We start from the raw sequence: 25749 nt of genomic DNA, 5'->3' as shown, positions 1-25749 counted from the left end.
TCTCTCTCTCTCTCTCTCTCTCTCTCTCTCTCTCTCTCTCTCACTCTCTCTCTCTCTCTCTTTAGTAAGGTGTGGGTGAGAAAGAGATCAATATTTAAGTCCTTTTTTACTATAAATCTCCTCCTTTGACCAGCCCCAACCAGTAGGTGGCAGAATGTGAAAGTGAAAGAGTACATTTACAGTAAAACAAGGGCTAAAATATTGATCCATTTCTCCCCCACACCTATCATATCGCTTCAGATGATATGGATTTAACCACTGGAGCCTTATGGATTACTTTTATACTGACTTTATGTCCTTTTTTGACCTTCTGAGTTCTGGTCACCATTCACTTGCATTGTGAGGTCCTACAGAGCTGAAATACTTTTCTAAAAACCTTAATTTGTGTTCTGCAGAAGAAAGAAAGTCATATGTGTCTGGGATATTATGAGGGTCAGTATTTTATTTTCTGGGTGAACTATCCCTTTAAATTAGAGCCCGATCGATATAGGATTTTTGAGACCGATATGATACCGGTTTTAGAGGGGGGAAATTCACCGATTACCGATATGGTGGCCGATATAGTTCATTTTTGAGCTGGAATGAAAACAGAACTTTTCTATGTGGATTGTGCACCGATTTTGCACCAATATGACTATGCAAAGGTACTCAGAAGGCTGCTTTCTTAAACAAATATTTTTATCAAAGTATTTTTGACATTATTATTATACAATGTCAACAAATTCTAGAAATGAACACTGAGAAAATAAAGAATAAATAAAAATGCAATAAACAGCTTAAAAAACATTAGTACTGTTTAGTATGTCAATTGCTGACCATTTAAATAAAGAATAAATAAAAATACAATAAATAGCTAAATAAAAATCAGTACTGTATGTTTAGTATCAGTCAAATGTTATTTAAAAGTATTACTATTTTAATACTGCCAGTCAATTAGGGGCAGGTTGTTAAACAAGAAGCATTTACACCTGCCGAGTCAAGAGATAAACAGTGGCAGCCGTGTTACACCGTATTATGATATACAAGTTCAGGGGAAACTTTCAACGGTGGAAAACCAGACTTTTAAATATTACATTTTATAAATGCAATGACTGGAATTGTTCGGTTGAAGGGGGTACCAAATTGTGAATCCTGAACAAAACAGTTGGTGAATACATTTACACATTAGCTTCCTCTCAACTGACAAACAATGAAAGTAGCTACGTGGTTAGCTAGCTAGCTATAAGCTCATTGTCAAGGAGAGTAAAAGATGGACGTTGTTTATTTACTTTCCAGCAATAAATAAAAATTATAAAAAATATATTTTATTATTTGACAACCAGATATCATCACCTCAGCAAACCTTGATGGTGCAATCTTTGAACTTTCTCAGCATGCAAACCAAAAGTATATCAGAGGAGACGCTACAGTGGCCATTTTTTCCTAGTTAAAACTATGGGCATATGGACAGGCTTATTACTATTGCGATCTGATCTCTCTTTATAAAATAAAGTGCCTTTGCTTCTGTTGAGAGATAGATCACCTCATGTGACTCCTGCTTAAAGTCTCTCTCTCTCTCTCTCTCTCTCACTCTCTCTCACACACACACACACACACACACACACTCTCTCTCTCTCTCTCTCTATCTCTCTCTCTCTCTCTCTCTCACACACTTTAGTCAGAAAGATATAGTACAATAACACTAAGCCACATCCTGGAAAAGCCATTAACAAGTGTGCAGCAGACCCCAGACTGAACATAATAAGTAGCTACTCCACAATATAACTGTGTAGGTGGTGCCACGAAGACCATTTGACATGCAGCCTAAATCTGAACCCAGAGTGCCACTTTAGTGACAGGAAAGAGGGTGCCTTAAAACTATGAAACCATCAATACTCTAAATTCTAAATTAAAAATTGCCTTAATGAAAGATACAGGCATTTCACCAGCAGATCAGCTTTCATTTTGATTGCATTCTGTTTCTTGTGTAAAACTACCCATAAAAGTGCTCTATATAAAATAAAATCTCCAATGTTTAAAATTTGTGGTGTGCATCTAACTGTGAATGTGTGCTCTCACTTTAAAAACTGTCAAGATGTCTGTCCATCCAATGTCAAAATCTTTCAGTTAAAGGAATGGTTCACACAAAAATGAAAATCATTTACTTACCCTCATGTCGATCCAAATCCATATGACTTTCTTTCTTCTGAAATTTAAGTTGTTATTCGCTCTCAAATCAAATCATGATCAACTCATTTTTGAGCCCATATCAAATATGGTGACATGTCAATAACATGACACCTCATTGGTTCTTGTGTGTCTCTAGACCAAACGTTATGACACAAAAGAACCAATGAGCTTTGATGTTATTGACGTGTCAACCAATGATCTCATTTGATTTTAGAAAATAACGACTTAAATTCAGTCTGTTCATCATACAAAGTGATCGTATGCCTTCTAAAAACTTGGAATATGATACACAAGTTGCATGGACTAATTTTAAGATAATTTTGGTGCTTTTTTACACTTTAAAGTGAGTCAAAATAAACTTCTATTGTATGAAAATCAGCGATCACAATATTCTCTCATCATTTACTCACCCTCATGCCACCCCAGGTGTGTATGACTTTCGTTCTTCTGCTGAATACAAATGAAGATTTGTAGATGTTGTGTTCTACCGATATGTGTTTTTTAATGGCTGATGCCAATATCCAGAGAGCAGGGTGGCCGATATGCCGATACAATGCAGATATATCACACAATTTAATATAGTAAATAACATAAACATAAAATTGCTAAAAACAATTAATAAACTCTTATTTAGCACTATATTTACTTAATTTCACACAAAATTTAACTTTGTAGAAAAAATCTAAAAAAATAATATTGTATATTAAATGGTAGATAGCAGTTTTTTCTGATTTCTGTTTAGTCATCAAATTTTAGTAATTTATTTGCACAGGAAGAAATTGTTAATCTATTAAGGAGAAGTAAATAACAGTACACATAGTAGTCCAGCGACCATGGATGGCATGTCCAAGTTAGCAATCGCATTTTCTCAAAAAATACCAAATCAAACCAATTGAACATACAGTGCATAGTAAATAAGACATTTACTTATAGCACACTTGAAGCGCATTTACTTTCAAGTTGCACTCACGATCTTGTGCGGATCCAGCACAAGCAATAATCTCCTGACAGTTTAAATGGCCTGGATCGCCTGCTTGGATTGTCACAGACTGACCATCATAATTTGTGAATCAAAGGAACTTTTTATCTGATTCTTAAGTTTTCTTATTGTGGCTAATAGAATACGTGCTTCAGAGTAAGATATTAGATGAGCGCTCGACGGGAAGAAAACGCTGGATTTTTGTGAGGTTTGTGAATTACATCTGTTAAAACGAGATATCTGCATATTTGCAAACAGTATATAATAGAAGTTTTACTGATATTTGCCTTTTATCATTAAAAAAGAAAGTTAAAAGTTACAGGGAACTGCTGAGGAGAGGCTGACAGAATACGTGATTTAGAGGTAAATAAATGAGCGCTCCAGAGGATGCTGGATCTGCTAAAGTTTTTTGAGGTTTGTTTATTGATATTTGCCTTTTTATCATTAGACAAGACAGTTAAAAGTTACAGAGAACTGTTGAGGAGAGAGAGGGAGAATGAAACAGGTGAGCACTTTAACATTATGAGCTCAAACGTGTGTGTCGCGGCTCTGAAATGCGGACCATTTAAATTATACTGTGTTGCATACCAGTCTATTATTGTTGTAACACAATGGCACCTAACAACAAAACAAACTGTGACTGGTCGTTTACATGTCTCAGTCGCTTCACATGCAAGCAGGCGATTCTCTGAGCCCTCAAGAAATAAATCGGCCAAATGGGGAAATTTATCGGCCGATGCTGATAATTAAAAAAGTCAGAATATCGGGGGCCTGGGTAGCTTAGCGAGTACTGACGCTGACTACCACACCTGGAGTCACGAGTTCGAATCCAGGGCGTGCTGAGTGACTCCAGCCAGGTCTCCTAAGCAACCAAATTGGCCCGGTTGCTAGGGAGGGTAGAGTTATATGGGGTAACCTCCTCGTGGTCGCGATTAGGGGTTCTCGCTCTCAGTGGGGTGTGTGGTAAGTTGTGCGTGGATCGCGGATTGTAGCATGAGCCTCCACATGCTGTGAGTCTCCGTGGTGTCATGCACAGCGAGCCACGTGATAAGATGCACGGATTGACTGTCTCAGAAGTGGAAGCAACAGAGACTTGTCCTCCGCCACCCGGATTGAGGAGAGTAACCACGCCACCATGAGGACCTACTAAGTAGTGGAAATTGGCAATTCCAAATTGGGGAGAAAAGGGGATAAAATTTAACATTTCAAATTTAAAAATTAAAATAAAAAAGTCAGAATATCGGGGGCCTGGGTAGCTTAGCGAGTATTGACGCTGACTACCACCCCTGGAGCCGCGAGTTCAAATCCAGGGCATGCTGAGTGACTCCAGCCAGGTCTCCTAAGCAAACAAATTGGCCCGGTTGCTAGGGAGGGTAGAGTTACATGGGGTAACCTCCTCGTGGTCACGATTAGGGGTTCTCGCTTTCAATGGGGTGTGTGGTAAGTTGTGCATGGATCGCAGACGGTAGCATGAGCCTCCACATGCTGTGAGTCTCCGTGGTGTCATGCACAGCGAGCCACGTGATAAGATGCACGGATTGACTGTCTCAGAAGCGGAGGCAACAGAGACTTGTCCTCCGCCACCCAGATTGCGGAGAGTAACCACGCCACCATGAGGACCTACTAAGTAGTGGGAATTGGGCATTCCAAATTGGGGAGAAAAGGGGATAAAATTTAACATTTAAAATTTAAAAATTAAAATAAAAAAAGTCAGAATACCGGCCGATTCATCGACCTCGGCGATATATATGGGTCGACCACTATTTAGAAGAATATCTCAACTCTGTAGGTCCTCATAATGCAAGTGAATGGGTGCCAAAATTTTGAAGCTCCAAAATGCACATAAACACAGCATAAAAGTAATCCATAAGATTCCAGTGGTTAAATCCATATCTTCTGAAGCAATATGACAGGTGTGGGTGAGAAACAGTTCAATATTTAAATCCTTCTTCTTTTGTTTTTGGTAATTTGCATTCTTCGTGCATATCGCCCCCCACTGGGCAGGGAGGAGAATTTATGGTAAAAACTGACTTAAATATTGATCTGTTTCTCACCCACACCTATCATATCACTTCAGAAGATATTGATTTATCCACTGGAGTCTTATAGATGATTTTTATGCTGACTTTATGTGCATTTTGGAGCTTCAAAATGTTGGCACCCATTCACTTGCATTGTTTGGACCTACAGAGCTGAGATATTCTTCATTTGTATTCTGCAGAAGAAAGAAAGTCATACACATCTGGGATTGCATGAGGGGGAGTGAATGATGATGGACTTTTCATTTTTGGGTAAACCATCCCTTTAACTATTCTTTGAAAGACTTCATGAAATGGACTGATGAACACAAATTTTCTTTCCTGTGTTGATATTTCTTTTGAAAAAGCAAGTCAGAGCAAGGCAATCCAAGGCCTTGTCCTTTTAAAAATAACCAATATGTTAACCAATAACCAATAACCAATTGTTCTCCCTTGGATTAATTGCCTCTGCTTGTGTTATTTTCATTGGTAAATTGGATTAGAAAAGTTAACAGACATCGACAAAAAGTCACAAAAATCTTTATGAGAGGTTGATTTCAAAGGGTCTTTGAGGGCTGTTTGACCTTGCCCCTCTGAAAGCCATCTCAGCATGGCAGAAAAAAAAAAAAAAGCATAACCTCAAGAGAATAACACACCACAACAATTTCCAGCCATGTATAAATAAAACGCAATGCACTCCAGCCTACTTGGTTTGTTCAAGCCAAGAAACGTGGCATGTGTTTTGTATGAAAATGAAATAAGGGTCACCTGAAGATCACATCTAGGGTCGCTTTGACAGTGGATGCCTCCTAAAAAACCATGGTTAAGTCCAGCACTTGCCTCTTGACTGCCAATGAGTCTTATTTGGATTGAAAACGAAGATATCTGCTACTGAAGTCATCCAGCCTAAACAGAGTGGTTTCCCGTTTGCGTAAGTGAACTGTGATGCAGGTCTCTTTGACATGTTTATAAAGTAGGATGTGCTCATCAGCCCAAATGTATCGTCTTGATTTTGGCTGTAAGCTTAGCCACGTGTCAGTGACACACTGGGAACACGAAGTGGCCAGCTGCACTCAAACAAACCCACAACCTCAACGGTCATAGAGACTGATCAATCCACTCAACTCACCAGCCCAATGTTACATCTGTAGCACCTGACACATCATTCACACAGCATGCACACACTAAATCACACCTCAGGGCCACCGTTAATACCACAGAGCACACACAAATAAACTCTGAGAGCTTAATGCTTACACATTGAACATCTGGGTGTATGACCTCCATTTGTGAGTCACATCAGAGCATGCAAAGTAGCACATACATACACTTGCATTAACATGAAGCATGCAGTCTTTACTCATAAACCTTTCTTGTTATGAATCATCAGTGCTACCAAGACAGCCCACAGAGCTCCAATATGACAAATACAAAAAATGAAGATGAAAATGTCACTGAAAATTCACTAAAAGAGCTAATCTACTGTTAATCTACACAGCTACACACAGTACTACCACACATCACTACATTTTTAGATGCTAATAAGCTGGGAGAGAGTAATCGCTAACCCTTAAGATCTTACCTGACATGTCACTGGGGTCTTGAATCAGATAACAGTCACGTCTTTAATCCTCATGAAACACAACAGTTACTCTTCAGTCCTCACTTCCACTACTATCTAGTTTCACAAAGGTACTTTCAAGAACTATGACTGGTTTTCTCATGCCATACACCACCCGATAACCCCAGCAAACACAAATTTTCTCAAGTAAGGCACTTGGAGGCATTATCTAATGTCCGACAGGCATGAAAAGTCTGCATGTACCAATAATGCAAGGTCTTGACTAAATTACTATTGTAAATGTGTAACTAAACCATAAACACTTTATGAGGTATTACAATGAGCCACAACAGCCAAAATAACCAGATGAAAACATTCTATTCAATAACCATAAAAAGCACTATAACTAGAGTAACAGCAATGATGTTGTCTTGGACTATCAATTGCTCTTTAAATTCAGAAAGATTTTTAATATCTTGACAGTAAAACTACACTGATAAACACTTATGGGAGTCTTTATATCCTGCATAAAGAGAACTAAAGCAACTGCAATCTGAGCCAAATTTACGCATAATAATTTAGCATTAACAAAAATCAATTGCAGTTTTTTTTAAACATGTAATTTAGAATTGTACGAATGCTGAAGATGATTCTCGTAATATGACAACAACTTTTAGGCTGTTGTTCTCTTCAGCACTTTAAAATGACAACTACCAAACAATCACCAAGCACATTACACTTGGACACAAGGTGTAATATCTATAGGTAATTTCAATATTTTGATAAAACTGAAAGGGGTTTTGGGTTCTCGTAATATCTAAGACATTAACACAAGTTGAGTGATTTAGGAAGTCTTCTCCCGACAGTCAACAGGAAATCTGCATTACTCAAATTTTCATAATGTTTTAAATATTGCTATTCCCGATGGCAGAATCTCAACCATATCCATACTTACAGGCCTGCCGGAGAATTTCCCAATATCTTCAACAAATACATTTGAAGAGGCATTTGTTTTTGCATGCACTCAATTAACTGTGTTATATGAACTATGTGCATAAATCAGGGCAGTCCACTCATCCTTGATGTTAATTAAAAGTGTGGACAACGCACTCTCCCCCAGATGTCAGAAGGTCCTGCACAGCCCCACAATCCTGACAATATCAGAACTTCTACAGATATCATGCAGCATGCTGCCCTAACAAGACTCTTTCTTTAGTAACATAACTATATGATAAGAACATGGATAACTGACTATTGTTCATTTAAATATGATGGGGTTCATCCAGAACTAATTTGTGTGTCCAGAAAGGACGTTATGCGTTAGTGTATGTATTATTTCCAACTTAACATTACATAATTGCTAAGCGCTGTTGGAGTAACTCGTGTCTAAATGTGACAGTCAAACTCTTGACAATTCAAGTCGCGCGCAGTGCAAACAGATTCATGCGTTCTGGTTGAGTCGCGTCGCGCGCCGTTAAGACTCAACGTGTTGTGAAACGTGCGTGCGTGCGTCTATGAAGCGAGCTTGAGACTGTAAACATGCTTGAATACGATTTCTTTAAAACCATCTTAAACTGGCAGTCATTAACAAAGGCAAAGTATACATCTAAAACAAAAGCAAAGATAGAAGCAAAGTGACATACCAGCGAATCTCCGGTAATGCTCAAGAAAACTTTCTTAGGGAGTTCACGGTACTTCGGCAGATATGATAAAGGACCAGCGCAAAAATCGTCTATCAGTGTAGTAAATGGTCGAGCGATAAATGCCCAATTTTCGGGATGACAGACTCTGTGATATATCTCAAAAAGTTTTAAATACCCCTCCAGCTTTCAGTGTGTGCATGTCTGTGTGTTTGAGTGGGAGGGGCCAGTAGGAGGAGGCTACAATTCACATCCAACATGACAAATGGTGATATGGGCTTTGAAACCATCACTTTCTGCAGTCATATTCTTAAGCCCATGACCGTGCACTTTATTGATGATGATAATAATAATAATAATAATAATGATTGTTGTTGTTGTTGTTGTTTTTATTATTATATTAAAACATTCTTATTGCTATATAAATTGAGATACAGTAGTTGACAAGTAACAGGAACACAAATGTTTTATTTAACATTTATAAGGTATCTAAAGTAGACCTTTTTTTCTACTATAGAAGTTGTATAGTCTGGTACAGTTTTTCCACAATTTTAAACCACCTTCACTACTTTAAATACTCCTGTGCAGTGTTGGGTGTAATGCAATACTAAGTAATTCATTATTGTAATTAAATGACTTTTTCGTTGAAAAAAGTAAAGTAAGGGATTACTCTTAATTTTTCAGTCATTTAATTACAGTTACTTCTGATGTAATTGTGTTAAATACTGTATAGACTATAGAATAATTCTAAATAAAAACAACAGTGAATTTAAAATCGAAATGTAGTGTCTTATGTTAAAATGTATGTTTTCTAATTAAATGCAGCCCCCTTAAATTCTTTGGCCAGTTCATTAATAATTTATTTGATTTTATACGATTTATTTGAAAGAATTAAAACAACAACTGGACCCACTTTATATTAGGTGGCCTTAACTACTATGTACTTAACCATTTAATACAATGTACTTATTATGTACATACATGTTGTTGCATTGTAATTACATTTAAAATACTTGCATTTAATTACATTTTTTAGTTACACTGTTAACTTTACCCCTAACCCAACCCTTACCCCAAATCCTAACCCTAACCCTACTCTTACTCCTAAACCTACCTGTACCTCATCCTCAATAGCAATAAATGTGGGAATTCTGCAGAACAACATGTAGTTACACAGTAAATACATAGTCTTTATACAATTTCATGTCTATCATGTCTATCCTTGTATTTTTCATATGGTCAAGGTTGATAAGGGTTTTAGAAAGTAATTAGTAATAAGTAATGCAATTACTTTCCAGACAGAGTAATTAGTACAGTAATATAATTACACTGTAGAAGATGTAGTTAGTAATTAATTACTTTTTAGAGTAACTTACCCAACACTGCTCCTGTGGTGTGATAAATCTAATTTTAATAGTATGCTACAAATATTCCATGTAGTCACTTGTGAGGTCATAGAAAACTGATTGAGTATAACATGGCACACTGCAGTACACTGCTGTCACATTGCAGGATGTTCAAGCTATTAAACCATTTTGGCACACTGTTACAGCTATTTTGACTCACACTCCTAACATCTGCATAAAGAAGAAAGTCTTTAACCTATTTGTATGATATTTCTCTTGTTTTTGTATGGAGATGTTACACAGAATATATGAACATGTTCTGAAATATTTCATCTTTACTTCCAGTTGGGATCTTAATAACCAACAGTGTCCCCAAGAAATTACCCATTAAATGGATAGTTCACCCAAAAATGAAAATTCTCTCATTATTTACTCACCCTCATGATATCCCAGGTGTGTATGACTTTCTTTCTTCACCAGAAGACATTTGAAGAAAATTAGAAAAATATCTCAGCTCAGTAGGTCCTTAAAATGCAAGTGGATGGTGATTCGATATTTGAAGTTCCAAAAATCACAGACAGTCAGCATAAACATCATCCATAGGCCTCCAGCTGTTAAATTAATGTCTTCTGAATTTTAATTTCTGGGTGAACTATCCCTTTAACAAATGCATTTTTATCACTCCAAACACAGATATGTATGTACTGTTATTTTTGATAACTCTGTGGGTATTGCAGATTTCCACAATTCACATAGGCCTTTTTGACTTGAAATTGCTCAAAATATTGCAACACAACTTGTATAGAACATTGTTACAGCATGTTTATAGACACATTTTAGAAAAAAAAGCAGCTGGCCTTTTCTGTGTAAATTTGTACAGTTATTTATTGTTCATTTATTGTTAATGCATTGCTAATTTAATTATTTTTTATTTTTATTTTTTTGTGCTGTTAATATATTCAAATTTGTTAAAAAGTGTATCGTTGGTCGTGCTGTGGGGCCTCAAAGTACACTCTTAGAAAATAAAAGGCTCTTTTGGGTTCTCTATGAAACCTTTTCTTCTAAGAGTGGAAGGGATTTTGCTTAGGGTCCCCATATGCTCAGAAACAACCCTGAGATCAGTTAATGTAAATTCAAAAAGTTAGAATAAACTATTATCTTTTGATTTATCCTGTACATATTCATAATATTTCTATTTGGAATGTACTTGAATTGGTGATCTGTTCAACATTAAATCATGTTTATCAATTAAAGTTATTATAAGGTTAGCTATTTTTATTTTTTATTTTATTCATTTAAAACCCCTGTCATATGTTCATGTGTGTGGGATGTTTCACCTAATCATCATACCAGTTTTAAACATTTCCATGAATAGTATGACATCAGCCTTAAAAAGAAAAAAGTGTGTACAAATCTATGAGGTGAGGTCACAGGTGTCATTATACACCGTGTAATATTCTGTGTGGTATCTACATCAAGGCACCATTGAAAAGACAGAATGTCATATGTCACCACTGAATGTCCCAAATCTCAAAACATAGTTTCATGACCCTTAAAAATTATCTATAAAAATGCTTTAGGAAGCCATAATTTTGCTCCTATAATATTGCACCAGCTCAGTGCAATTTCAGTCTTTAACCATCTTGAGCCTGACCAGAACCTTTCCTGATATCATAAAAATAAATCAGATTTGCTGTATAATGAGTTTTATCTGTTGAATTATTTATGCAATATGGTTATCACTCTATCATTGCCAACTGATTTAATTCAAGGCAAAAGACATGCTGACCTGACTTTGTACTGGCCTTCTCCTGGACATCTAAATGAACAAAAACCTGGCCTTCAGGGGCCACACCATTTATCAAAGTGTATTCCTTTTTTGGGATTCACTAATTAATAGCAAATCTTTGGTAATAAACAATTAACATTCAAGAAAGAAGTGGTCCATTCATTGTGTGTACAATATTCAAAATAATGAATATTTAAGTTTTCTTCTGGGTGCATCACAACTGATATTTTAAACAACTCATTCACATAGAAATTGGTCCATATAGTATTACACCTTTAAAATTTCATTTATATATACAATGTCACTGAAACGTGTAATGAAGCACATAATATAATTTAGCAAAAATGTTGCCACGGTCATTGAATGTTAATGAGATCAGGCGGATTGTATTGTTTTAAATTTAGAAGGCAAAATACAACAGCCTTGTTTTCAGAGTCAGTCATTAAACTCGTGCATGGATGCATGTTTGTGTGTATTTGTTGTTTCAGGGTATATATATATATATATATATATATATATATATATATATATATATATATATATATATATATATATTCATTCTACCACTGCCTCCTCTCCTAGCTTGTCTCACTGAACAAACAGACTTATGTTGTCTGACTGAAATGTTCTGCTTCAGCCTAAAGGAAATGGAAATGCTTTACTGCTGCTGAGAGTGTAAATGTCAGACTTGTGATTTGCCACTAATGAGACAGCACCCTTGAAAGATAGAAAACTTTGTTTTGGAGCTTCTTGCTGTCTTCTTGAAAACATTGATATGCTGCTTTTTAGTGTCAATAAAGATGTACTCGAAGGCTATATGTCATATTTCTCATGCATATGTATGCCACACACCAGGCCTACTCAAAGTGTCTGCGCAGATGGAGAAAGAGATGTGACGAAATCTAGTCCTGAACATGAATCCCTTGCCCTCATTCTTTGATTTTCTTTGTTTCACTTGTATTTGTGATCTTTTTAATAAATTGTTTTCTTTATAAAAATAAGGGAAAATCAATATAAGCAAAAAGAAAACCATCAGTACACTAATGAAGAATTGTTTTAAATGTAGCCTAATATCATCAAATTTAGTGCATACTGGCTTTATAATGGAAGTTGTCACTACTGAATGCAAGAAATGTTTCACATTAATTCCTAAGTACAGTTCTTACATTCATTTTAAAATTTAAATGTACACAGACTAGATGCTGTAGGTCAAAGCAACCCCACCAGCCAGTTGAAGATATTACTTGGCAAAATAAACAGCATTAGCTTTGTGTAGCTTTGGAGAAGGGTAGGAGCAAACATATTGAAGGGTTTAAAAGCAAGCAGAAATGAGGAATGTACACAGTTGAGATGTGTTGGTGACACAGCAGATGAGGGTAGTAACATCTGTGGGTGTTATTTTAAACAAGCAGGGGTTCACCAAGTATTCTGCATGTGTAATAGCTAGATAGCCCTATCTATCCCTTCTCCATTCTTGGTAATGTCCTGATCTTCCTAGATCTGTGTCTGTGAAAGTGTTTTTCTATAGAACACTTCCTCACATATGAGAAGTGACTCATGTGAATTGCTGGGCGCTGACCTCTTGATCTTGGAAGCCACTTGGTATGATTGAGACTTCTGTCCGAAGTCTGAGCAACTACAGGGGATGTTTGTCTACATCAACTCATAGATTTCCCTTGAAGTTAGTTTAAAGACCAAAATAAGGATAAAAAAATAAACATGACAATATGAATCAACACATATGACATATGTCATAGCCTATAGCTCTTGCTAAATATTTATAAAATCAGTGCAAGTAGAGGCCACTGCTGAACCTTTTGGCTTGTGCAGTTATATTTGTAGGCCTCTTCAGTAGCTGTGAGGTTATTCATAAGTAATTCTCAAATTTTGTACACATTTTTTTTTTTTTTTTTTGTAACCAAAATTGGGCATATGCTGCCCTCTTATGGAAAGTTTGTTTTAAATCAGGTTACAGAATAAGTGGACTAATAATTCATTCTTTATACACTTAAGAGCTCTTTCGTTTATAGTCATTATTTCTTATAGGGACATTTACAGAGAGCCAGTAATTACAAATAAGTGAGTACACAAATCGTTGTATTTAAAAAAATAATTAATTTTAAAGTTTAATTTAAATTATTAATTAATACAAATTAATAATTTAAAGATACATTTACCAGCCTGATTTTATCTACCATGCACATCCACGAAACATAATTAATCACTAGCCCGAATAAAAGCCAAATGAAAAACAAACAAACAAACAAAACAAAACAAAAAAACAGTGATGTAAATCTTTGTTTTTTTCATTTTCTTTTTTTTATTAAATGCCACAACGAAACAGAAAGTACTTTGTGCAAGTGACATCAATGGTAATAATAAAACTACCAGATGTAATCGTTTACGTAAATTGCAACTCCTTTAAAACTTGTTTTAGTGTTTTTATTTTTTGTTTTACTTTTTACATAATGAGATTCTAACAACACACAAAAAAAGCACGGCGTCAGTCGAGCGTCAAATTATGGCCAATCATTGACCAGAAAGAGCGCATGCGCGTCCGATGATCCTCGCCTCCCCTCTGCAGTTCTGTATCATAGCATAGATAGTTCTCTTTGAGAGAATTTTCAAGCTGCAGAGATGACCGATGTCCAACGCTCATCAGAAGCTGACAGCCAAAGCCACGGAAATGAGACACAATGTAATCATTTAACAGACATTAAAGAGAGGAACCGAGCTATAGCGATCGACAGAATGTTCTAGAATGGTCATGTGATATCCGGAGACCAGTTATGTCGCACTTTTAAAAAATACTCTTACTTTTTTTGTGTGTTCGTCCGCCTGTCGTATAAATAAAATGTGTTCAACTCTTAAAAAGCTTTTTGGTGTTTTAAAGGGTTATAAATCAAGTCACGTTTCGATGACACGTCTTTAATGCAGTATTTTTCTCATTGTTAAAGGCGCGAGGGCGAAGGAGGGAGCACGTGAGGAGTCTCGTCCAATGGGATTGCGCGCTTTCAGCAGGAGGGTATAAATACCAGGCGGTTGCTGTTAGAGACGTCCGCCATTGATGACTAACCTTTCTAAGAAACAGATTATTTAAAACGCATATATACTGTGTTAGCTTGTTCTGTTGGCGTTGAAAAGTAGATTAAAAACGAAATCGTGAAAATGTTTTCTTGGATGCTTTTTTCCGGGCGCAAAGCATCAACAAGACTTCTTGGTTGGTGAAGTTTTCCAGCAGAGCTACTCCGGCACTGCAGCGTCTGTCTCAGTTCGCCAGTTTAAACTTTGTTTGTGCCAGAGACGGAAAGGTAACATTTTGAGTCCAGGTTGAGCTGGCTTCATTTAGCTGGCGGATTGGTTATGGGAGGGACTGTTTCTGAGCTCATTGTCAACATCTCACGGGGCGGGGTAACGTGTGGCTAGTGTGCTAAAGCTAGCCGGGCGACATTTTGTGTCTCGAGGCTTGCTTGCACGATTAATGGGATAATTCATGTAAATATACACTGATTGGTCATTTGTTTAATTTTATCAACCGAAATGGGTATTTTGTGCTTGCACAATGTCAACGTACCCATAAAAGGAATTGTTTAAGCAGAGCTGACACTTCTGTGCAGTTCATATTGAGCCGGAAGATTGGATTGCGTCATCCAGCAGAGGTCATGAGGTTTATGTAACGCATGGCCGTGGATTGTGTAAAGACGACGAGATTTTTTTTTTTTTTTTTAATAAGTCCCTTTATCCACTGAGAATATGGGACTGAGTTCTATTTCAATATGATTTTGGTGATGATTGTGTCTGAGTAGATGTTTTTTTTTTTTTTTTTTAAATCCGTGTGTGCCTAGACTGATCTCGAAATTGTCAAACTGGCATGCAATTGACCACACTAAACAAGGATAAATTGTCACAACCTCGTAACTTTTGTAAATACGAATTGTAAACTTTGGTAGAAAATAAATAGTTTTTTGTACTTTTTGTTTCTTTTCTTTCAAGTGGACTGTCGGTGAAATAGACTCTCTCTCTCTCTCTCTCTTTCTCTCTCTCTCTCTTTCAATCCTTCGTATATAAGTGTGTAATTGTAAACTGATGTTTTTGTTATAGATTATAAATAAAATTGAATTTTTTTTTTTTTTTTTTTTTTTATCCAATTGTTTTTCTTGTACACAATTTTGTAAATCCTCGGGGGTATTTATAGGTTCTTGTAAAACTGTTTTTTGAATAAAATACACCGAAATATCATTGTAACTTGTTAATTTTATTTATTATTTTTATTTTTAGTAAAGAATAAACAAATTTCACTGAGCCAAGGATGATCATTTAGTTTGGGGTAAGTGGTATAGGTTAATTATAAAACCTGGATTAGGCATAACCTGCAGTTGTGTAGAATACGGCTTGCCCCGAGGCAATTTTGCAAAATCACGCGATTTCTATTACTGTTTTTTTTTTTTCTCTCTCTCTCAACGTTGTCCCAATTTATTATTAAATAAATTGCTTCTAAAGAGATGCAGTGTAGTGGAATTGTTGACGTACTAGTACTAAATGGATAAGTAATGTTTTTTTTTGTGTTTTTTTTGACAACTCAATTACCAGATTTCATGAAAGCGTGATGTAATGGCCACCTAGATTTGTTTTATGTTTTGAAAATGCAATGATCAAGCACGATGACTTGCATCTCTCCTTTCCGTTTCTTTTTGTAATAATTTTATTATTTGTAATTTTTTTTTTTTTTTTTTTTTTTTATCTGAGGCAAGATGTTAGCATGTGCAAAGTTATTTTAAAATCATTTTTGGCAGACAATTTTCCTTATGCAACGGTTTCTTTTTTGTTTTCTTTTTTTTAAAGTGTAATTTGGGGTACATAAAATCCGCAGTGGCACTGAAAAGCGCTGTTGTGTTCATGCATTGCACAACGGGGCAGTGCATACCATATGAAACGCACTGATTCACAGTGTTATTTTTGATAAACTATGGTTTCCTCTTTAATTTACACAGTACGGTAGTTCTCTTGATACTTTTATTGACATTGTGTATTGTCACAAAATAACATAAATTGAATCGGCGTTTGCTCAAATGGACTTGTGTGGTTCAGACAGGCTGTGCTGCTTTTTCTGAACTGCATGAAACAAGCTAATAAACAGCAGTGCAGAATGGAATGAGGATGTTGACGATGCTCTTCCTGTTTACAGTGGCGCAGGCAGTGGAAGTGTAATACACGCAGAGCTAACTAGGCGTAACTGCAAAAACCCTTTCCACACCTGTCACTCCCTGAATCAGTCCAGACGATGTCTGACGCGAAACCCCCACATAATTTCATCATGAATGGAAATCCCCCTCCCCCTGAGTACAAGAACCCCAAGAAGCCTGGACGCCTCACCAACCAACTGCAGTATCTAGAGAAGGTGGTGATTAAGGCCCTGTGGAGACATCACTTCTCCTGGCCCTTTAGACAGCCTGTTGACGCTGTCAGACTTAATTTGCCAGTAAGTCTCCAAGTCCAAGGATCCTTTGTGTCCTACCTTAAAAGTACAAGATTAAACCTTAGATTTTAATTTAAAGCCATTTTATTTATTTATTACTTTGTAAATGCAAGTTAATATAGCAGCATTTACATGTTTGCATTAAGGTGTGCAGTGCACATTTAAGTTTTGAAAATATTTCTCAAGGCTTCTGATAATCGCAGCATTTTCACTTTCAATTTAGGACTATTATACAATCATCAAGAACCCAATGGACTTGAGCACCATTAAAAGGCGCCTTGAGAACAATTATTACTGGAAGGCAATGGAGTGTGTTGAAGACTTCAACACCATGTTCACAAACTGTTATGTGTATAATCGGGTGAGAACTCTGCTCTCATTTTGTGAAATGTTGCTTCAAATTTAAGGTTTATTATGCAAAGTTTGGTCTCATACATTCTTTGTTTCCAGCCAGGAGATGATATTGTTCTGATGGCACAAGATCTTGAGAAGCTTTTCCTGGAGAAGGTGGCACAGATGCCTCAGGATGAGTGTGAGATCTCTGCTCTGACCAATAAAGCTCCTGTCAAAGGAGGGAGGAGGCCAGCAGGTAATGAAGGCCTTTTCAGTCCTATTTACATGGTCTTAAAATAATATGTAAAAGATTTTAACATGCTATATAATGAGTAGACTTTGTTTTTCTAACGTTGGTGTATGCTTGGTATAATCAAGTGTACATTTTTGCAGGGTTAAAGATGAGGCCACAGTCTCCAGTGTCTGAGGTGGTCTTCCAGCAGACCGTGACTGTCATCCCTTCTGATGCTCTCCACACAATTCCCTCTGCCCCCTTGTCTGCTCATCTCAAAGCCAAAGTCAGTTCCACTTACACCACCTAGACATTTTTGATTATGAAGTTATTTGGTAATACATTAGCACAGTGACCGTATCTTAAAAGGGATGAAAATTGAAAAAATGAATATGAAAATAGTAATAAAAAAATGAAAATTTGGTCATTTACACCATGTTGTATTCATATTTTTTTTTTCTTCTGTTAAACTCAAAAGGGGATGTTAAGCTCAATTCGGATGGGACTAGTTTTCCCTGAGGAGGTTAGGGAAATTTGTGTTTCACAGGCGTACTTTGTGATTTTAATCCTGTCCGAATCTGACAAGTGTTTGTTCTTCTCACACAACCTCTATAAAAATTCCAGAGCAAATTACCTACTGTTTTTGGGCTAGCTCAAGGGTCCTCTGAGAAATCTAATCCCGTCAGAATGTGAATGTCTGTGATTGCCGATATTGAATTTTCACAACGCTTCATGTATTTTGAACTACATGTACTACCGTAAAGATCATATGTATGCACGCCAATCTTCTACCTGCTGTGCACCTTTCAAAATGTATGTAGATTTTTTTATTTTTTTTGCCATCTGACGAAAAAATCTGAAAATAAAATCAAGGAGAGCCAAATTGTGGAAACTGCTAAGACTGGCCACTGTAATATCAGCTTCAGGTAAGATACTCGCCTTAATTTTTCAGTTCGAGTATGTAATGTTGTAATTATATAATTCACAGATAAATATTGTTTATTTCAGTGGGTTTTAATACAAGCAGCCACTTCAATAAACTCATTTTAAAAAAACTTTTAAAATAAACTTCTCAAGTAATTTATTATGTATAATTAATTACAATTAAATCAATAAATTAGTTATTAAAAAAATATTTTTTTAAATAAGTAATTTACATTTAAGCAAAGTTTAAAAGATAAATTATCACCTAAATTAATTCAATGTGTTCAACCTTCTGTAACACTCACATCTAGAAAACAGACACTCCCACCTCTGTAGTAAACTGAGATCTTAGTCCTGCCCAAAACGGTACATGAAATCACAGATGTTGGGTGATAATAATTGCAACTCAAATGTTTAGAAAATTAATCCTGTCCGAATAGGGCTTTAGGCAGAATGTTAGCTTTCATTGAATCTATTTTACATGATATGAAAGTGAATGGTGACTGAGGCTTACATTCTGCCTAAAATTCTCCTTTTGTGTTCCACGAAAGAAAGGCATTTGGTTTGGAACAACATTTGGGTGAGTAAATTGACATAATTTTCATTTATAGGTGAATTAACCCTTAAATTGACTCACACAAAAGGGCTTTTTACACCGTTTTGAAGACGAAAGACAAACAGAGCTGAATTGCTTGGCGACATTTCCACAGAAGAGCAGAGCGTCTCCATTGATGGTTGCATGTCCGTTGTGAGCTGTATTCACAATCATTGTTATCGACACTGCATATATGCAAATAAGAACGTTAACCTGTGGGGTTTACAAATGTACAATGTTAAAAATAAGAACATGAATACCCAGAATTAAATTATTACTCCAGGTTAAAGTATGAAAAGTGTGAAACATGAAACAGAATAACCCAGGAATCTGTTAACCCCGGGTTATTCTAAACCCCGGGTAAACGTTTTCAAGTGTGAAAAGCCCTCAAGTGGTTTCCTAGAGCTCCGACATGGAAATCTTTACCTTTTCAAATTAGAATAAGATTAAAGCATCCCATAAAGCAGTGATTCCCAATGTTGGGTATGTAAGCAGGTTCCAGGGGGTATGCGAAAAGAACTGGATTTTGACCGAACAAGTGAATGTCTTAAAATTAATATAAGCATTAGATATGGATAAAATATAAATTTTTCAAATTAATCTCTATCTTCATTTGAACAATCCCGATATAAATTTTTTACTCTTGTGTAAATTTAGGCACCATAAATGTTTGATTTGTAGGCTAATGTGTGTCAAAAGATGAGATCCACGCAATAAATTTTGTCAGGAAAGATGAGACTAAAGATCCAAGTGAGGAGAACAATGAACAGTTTTTTTTAATAAACACAGCTAGGCTGGTAAAGCTTTGAGAGGGGAACCAAGCACCGACTGCAGCGTGGTGAAGGATGGTATGTTCGTAAGCCTGTGTGCATAGTGATCGTGTGCAGAAACTCAGATGAAACAAAGGAGGCAAGGCAACAGGCAGGATGGTACACAATCCTGGCACACACAGCGCAGACTGGTAACCGATACACAGAACATGATACAGGATATACTAGGGCAGAGGGAGAGAGTGGTAAGCAACAGGACTCAAACAAACGAGCATAAAACAGAGGGAGATAGATGTAGCCCGGGAACTAATGCCGATCAGGTGCCACTCGTTCGCAGCAAGCTGGCATGATCAGCGTTACCATGGAAACAATCACGGCTTCCATGGCAATGCTGATTACGTGAGTCAGCGACACCTGCACCCAACAGAGAGAACGTGATGACAAACGAAAACAAACAAGCGGACTCACCAAGACCATGACAGTACCTCCCTTGGCGTGCCCAGAAGAGTTACCACGATGGAGATGGAACTGATCGATGAGGGTGTGGTCCAGAACATCAAGAGCTGGGACCCAGCATCTCTCCTCAGGACCATAGCCCTCCCAGTCCACCAGGTACTGAACTCCTCTGCGTCTGACGTAGAGTAACCATCTGACGGAATAAGCTTGGGCGCCCTCCACCAGACGTGGTGGGGGGGTGGGACGGGTGCGGAAGGGTGAAGGCTAGATTGGACAACGGGTTTGACACAGGAAACGTGGAACACTGGGTGGACACGACTAAGGAAAGGGGGCAGTTTGAGATGCACCGCCACCGGGCTAATGACCTTAGTGATGGGAAAAGGCCCAATGAATCTGGGCCCCAGCTTACGTGAGGGGAGTCAGAGAGGAATATTTTTGGTAGACAACCAGACCTTCTGCCCGCAGACGTAAGCTGGAGGTTTAGACCGGTGGGGATCTGCTGACTTCTTAATACATGCGCCAGTCCGGAGGGCTTCTCTGGCTATTCGCCAGGCACCGTTTGATGAAGGTGTGCGTGGACGGGACCTTGGGCAGGGTACAGAGGGGGCTGGTAACCTAGGCAACACTGGAAAGGTGATAGCCCCGTAGACGACGACGGAGAGGAATTGTGGGCATACTCAACCCAGGCTAAATGAGAGCTCCAAGAAGACTGATTACAGGAAGCGACGCCACGCAGGGTCTTTTCAAGCTCTTGGTTCACCTGCTCTGCCTGCCCATTAGTCTGTGGATGAAACCCAGAGGACAGACTTACAGTAGCCCCCAGCTGTCAGCAGAATTCTGCCCAAAACCATGACACAAACTGGGGTCCTCTGTCAGAAACCACATAGACTGGGTGGCCCCCTTCGAAAAATGGTCCACCACGGTCATGATAACCGTGTTGCCATGGGAAGGGGGGAGACCGGGAACAAAGACTATGGCAATGTGAGACCACGGTCTCGAAGGGACTGACAGCGGGTGGAGGAGCCCGGCCGGAGGCTGACAGGAAGTCTTGTTAGCGGCACAGACAGGGCAGATGGAAACGTAACTATGAACATTACCAGAATCGCTGTCTAATGAGCGCCTGAGTATGAGCAGCCCCTGGATGACAGGCGACATTGGATGAGTGGCCCCACCGGAAAACGTGTGTCCATACTGACTGCAGAATGAATAACAGACCTGCTGGGCATCAGGTGGGCGAGGTGGTGTTACGTAGTGTGGAACGGACTTTAGACTCCACATCCCAGGACACGATGTCCACCACCCAGGAGGTGGGGAGAACGGTATCTGGAAGGGTGGTGATGGTCCCGACTTCAAAACACCGGGAAAGGACATCAGGCTTGGTGTTTTTGGAGCCCGGACGGTAGGATAAAATGAAGTCGAGCCGGGTGAAAAACAGCGCCCAACGGGCCTGTCTGGAGTTAAGACGTTTAGCTCCATGGATATACTCAAATGTCTTTTTGTCGGTCCGGACTACGAAAGGTGCCCCCGAACTCTCTAACCAGTGACGCCACTCACCCAAGGCCAATCTGACTGCCAACAACTCCCTATTACTGATGTCGTAACTCCGTTCAGCTGGGGACAGATGGTGCGAAAAAAAAAAAACAAACAAAAAAAAAAGCACACGGATGCATCTTCCTGTCCGAAGGAGAGTGCTGAGACAGGACAGCACTGACTCTGACCTCTGACGCATCCACCTCCACTACAGGTTATGACGTGACGGATCAGGAGAAGTTAGAATGGGAGCGGTGGTAAACCTCTGTTTTAATTTGGAAAAAATGGCCTCAGTCAACGAGGACCAACAGAACTTAGTATGTAAGGTCCATCAGAGGTGCGGCGAGCTGACAGAAGTCTCTGATGAAGTGTCAGTAAAAATTAGCGAACCCCAGAAATCTTTGCAAGGACTTGCAGGAGTCTGGGGTTGGCCAATCAGAAACTACTTTAACAGGGTCCATGCGCACTCCCTTGAACGAAACAATGAAACCCAGGAACGGAACGGATTGCGCATGGAAAACACACTTCTCCACCTTAACGAACAGTCAGTTCTCTAGCAGTCGCTGAAGCACCTGCTTGACGTGCTGAACACGGTCCTCCATATTCTGGGGGAAGATCAGAATGTCATCTAAATAAACAAAAATGAATCGATTGACCATGTCCCGAAGCACGTCATTCATGAACCCCTGGAAGACAGCCGGGGTTTTGACCAATCCAAATGGCATGACTGAATATTCAAAGTGCCCCCTATGGGTGTTAAAGGCTGTCATCCACTCATCTCCCTTCCTGATCCGAATCAGGTTATAAGCATTGCGTAGGTCCAACTTCGTAAAGACGGACGCCCCCTGCAAGAGTTCAAAAGCTGAAGACGTCAACGGCAAAGGATAGCAATTCTTTACCGTGATATCATTCAGCTCCCGATAATCTATGCAGGGTTTAAGCGAGCCGTCCTTCTTCCCCATGAAGAAGAACCCTGCCCCTGCAGAGGAAGAAGAGAAGTGGAAGGGCAGATGAGACCGGCTGCCAGAGAATCAGTAATATATTTATTCATGGCCTCCCTCTCGGGAGTAGAGAGCGAATACAACCAATCTTGTAGAGAAGTCCTAGGGTGTAGATCGATTGCGCAATTATATAGGTGATGAGGAGGAAGGGTCGTGGCATGGGACCGACTGAACACCGCCCCCAGATCGTGGTATGCCACGGGTACACCGGATAAATCTGCTGGTTCATCCTGAAAAGACACACAAGACTGGACAGGAGAGACAGCAGAGTTAAGACAATGGGTGAGACAAAAGGGACTCCAGGCTAGAACAGAATTTGTTAACCAGTCAAAGTGTGGATTGTGTGTTGCCACCCAAGGATACCCAAGTACCACTGGTGCAGAGGGAGAGCGGACCAGCAGAATAGAGAGTTGCTCAGTATGGTTCCCCGTGATGAGGGCGAGTGACTTCGTAGAATGGGTGACGGTCGACAGGGATGAGCCCCTAAAGGAGTATGCCGTAATAGGTTCGGCCAACTTTACCACCGGAATCTGTCACCTGGAAGCTGTGGCAGCATCAATTACGTTTCCCTCCGCTCCGGAGTCAACCAGGGTGGAAACAGAGTGCATAGTCGATCCGTGCTGCAGCCGGGCCGGGTGAACAGGTCATTGTGTGGGGTTTTTGCTCAGGAGAGTTGCGCTTGCCAGTAACCCCTTGTCTACCGGCGAGCGGGGGCTTTTACCGGACAATTGGCGACGACTTGACCAGGACCAGCACAGTAGAGACAAAGCCCCTTGGACATACGCCGCTGCCTCTCTCTCTGAAATAAGCATGTCCTCCCGATCTGCATTGGGTCTGCTTCGGGTGGTTGCTCTGAGACCCCGTCCACAGGAGTGGGAGGATGGTAACGGTCAGCCGACCTAGGAGGCATCAACTGCGTCGGAAGTGCAAGGCATTGGTCAACCCTTATGGTCAGAGCAACCAGATCGTCAAAATGGGAAGGCAAATCCAGAGTGTAAACCAATTTGTGGATCGTGTCTGACGAACCAACCAGGAACCGACTCCAAAGGGCTGCCTCATTCCACTCGGCGGAAGCGGTGAGAGGGTGGAACTCGATAGCATAGTCTGCCACCGAACGGTTACCCTGAGTCAAACTGGATAGAATCCTTGAAGCTTCTTGTCCATGTACAGATCCATCGAAAATGCGCAGAAGCTCAGCCGGAAACTCCTGGAAAGACTAGCAGCAAGGGTGGTGACTCTCCTATACAGCAGTTCCCCACTGGTCAGCAGCGTGATAACAAAGGTGACCTTAACTGTCTCTGTGGAGTACATCGAGGGCTGCAGGAAGAAACAGAGTGAACACTGAGTGAGGAATGTGCGACAGGACCCCGCCTCACCTGAGTATGGAGGTGGAGAATAGACATGAGGCTCAGAACGTCCAGGGCTAGGGAGAATCTGCTGGTGGTGGTGAAGGAACCTCCGCAGTGGAGTCAGAGTCAGGAGGCGTTGAACCAAAGTGGTGAGTTCCGCTAGCTGAGAAGCCACCATTTCAGTGGCGCAGTTGGAAGCGGAGATCTGGTCCTGCTGGTGACCCAGAAACGCTCCCTGTTGAGCGAGCGCAGCACGCAGGTCAGTCTGCTCCGCTGGATCCATTCTGGCTCGATTGTTCTGGAAAGGTGACAAAAGATCCAAGTGCGGAGAACAATGAACAGTTTATTTAATAAACACAGCTAGGCTGGTAAAGCTTTGTGAGGGGAACCCGGCACCGACTGCAGCGTGGAGAAGGATGGTGTGTTCTTAGGCTTGTGCATAGTGATCGTGTAGAGTAGATCCTCAAGGAATCCAGAGAGAGTAGTATGTTTGTAGGCTTGTGTGCCTAGTGGTTGTGTACAGAGCAGATCTGGTGCAGCGAGGTATCGCTGAGGAGAAACTCAGGGGGAACTTCAAAGGAGGCGAGGCAATAGGCAGGATGGTAACCACAATCCCATTGCACACAGCGCAGACTGGTAATCAATACACAGAACAAGATACAGGATATACTAGGGCAGAGGGAGAGAGTGGTAAGCAACAGAACTCAAACAAACAATCGAGCAATGAACACAAAACAGAGGGAGGTAGATAAAGCCTGGGAACTAATGGCGATCAGGTGCCGCTCGTTTGCAGCAAGCTGGCATGATAAGTGTTACCATGGAAACAATTACGGCTTCCATGACAACACTGATTACGCGAGCCAGCGACACCTGAACCCAACAGAGAGAATGTGATGATAAACGAAAACAAACCAGCGGACTCACCGTGACCGTGACAAGTTTGTCATTGCATAATGTCTCTTAATACCCTTTTTGTTCTTTACAGTCAGTTGTTGATAAAAGGAAAGAAACATTAATTCTACTTACACTAGCACAGATGTGTTAAAAAAAACTTGCGTGTCCTCTCTCTTTATTTTTATTTGTGCTCACAGTGGCTGAACAGCCGGTAGTCTTAAATAGAAAAGTACCGATTTAGCACTTGTTCTACATATCAACGCAATAAGTAAATTGTACAAATAATACACTTGTAATAAATCATTTTATGCTATATAATAGATGTAATTTTAAGACAACATAACTATTGATGAAATATATGGAACTTTTGAACATTTTGAAAAAGGTGAAATGTGATCAAAGGTTTCAAGGTCCCCTGTATAATTAACAGCATTAGCTGAGAGAGAATTTCTTTCATGTGTAAGCAAAATGTACATTATTACTGAAATATATCCAAATTAATCAGAATCGAATTGGGAGCTTGTGAATCGGAATAGAATTTGGAAATCTATATTAATGCCCAGCCTTAATGGGTATTGAAAAATGGATGTCAACAGATCTAACTAGGGTCCGATACCACGCTCACGTACTGGTACTCGTTCTTGGAAAAATGTTCCGATACCAAAAACCAAAACCATCTGACGTACA

At 39.3% G+C, this 25749-nt stretch overlaps 2 protein-coding genes across 7 annotated transcripts in view; one reads left to right on the top strand and one right to left on the bottom strand.

Moving 5' to 3' along the window:
- LOC127449630 (transforming growth factor beta receptor type 3-like) overlaps positions 1–8578 on the bottom strand; it is a 228145-nt gene extending 219567 nt beyond the window's left edge. For 3 of the 4 annotated variants that reach the window (XM_051713153.1, XM_051713152.1, XM_051713154.1), the window contains exon 1: positions 8371–8578. The gene's annotated coding sequence lies outside the window, so the exon portion shown is untranslated. Of the gene's footprint in view, positions 1–5934; positions 6001–8370 lie in introns of those variants that run through there. The other variant, XM_051713155.1, reaches the window with a different exon arrangement.
- Positions 8579–14016: 5438 nt separating this feature from the next.
- Positions 14017–25749, top strand: part of LOC127449627 (bromodomain testis-specific protein-like) — a 47236-nt gene continuing 35503 nt past the window's right edge. Inside the window, exons 1-6 of one of the 3 annotated variants that reach the window (XM_051713149.1) lie at positions 14017–14200; positions 14460–14813; positions 16688–16981; positions 17202–17339; positions 17429–17567; positions 17705–17829. In XM_051713149.1, the coding sequence (XP_051569109.1) occupies positions 16784–16981; positions 17202–17339; positions 17429–17567; positions 17705–17829 (600 nt within the window). In that variant the 5' untranslated portion in view covers positions 14017–14200; positions 14460–14813; positions 16688–16783. Of the gene's footprint in view, positions 14814–16687; positions 16982–17201; positions 17340–17428; positions 17568–17704; positions 17830–25749 lie in introns of all 3 variants that reach the window. The other 2 variants (XM_051713150.1, XM_051713148.1) reach the window with 2 other exon arrangements.

The sequence above is a fragment of the Myxocyprinus asiaticus genome, chromosome 12 (genome assembly GCF_019703515.2).
Source record: "Myxocyprinus asiaticus isolate MX2 ecotype Aquarium Trade chromosome 12, UBuf_Myxa_2, whole genome shotgun sequence".
NCBI lineage: Eukaryota > Metazoa > Chordata > Actinopteri > Cypriniformes > Catostomidae > Myxocyprinus > Myxocyprinus asiaticus.
This window is presented reverse-complemented; position numbering and strand designations above follow the sequence as displayed.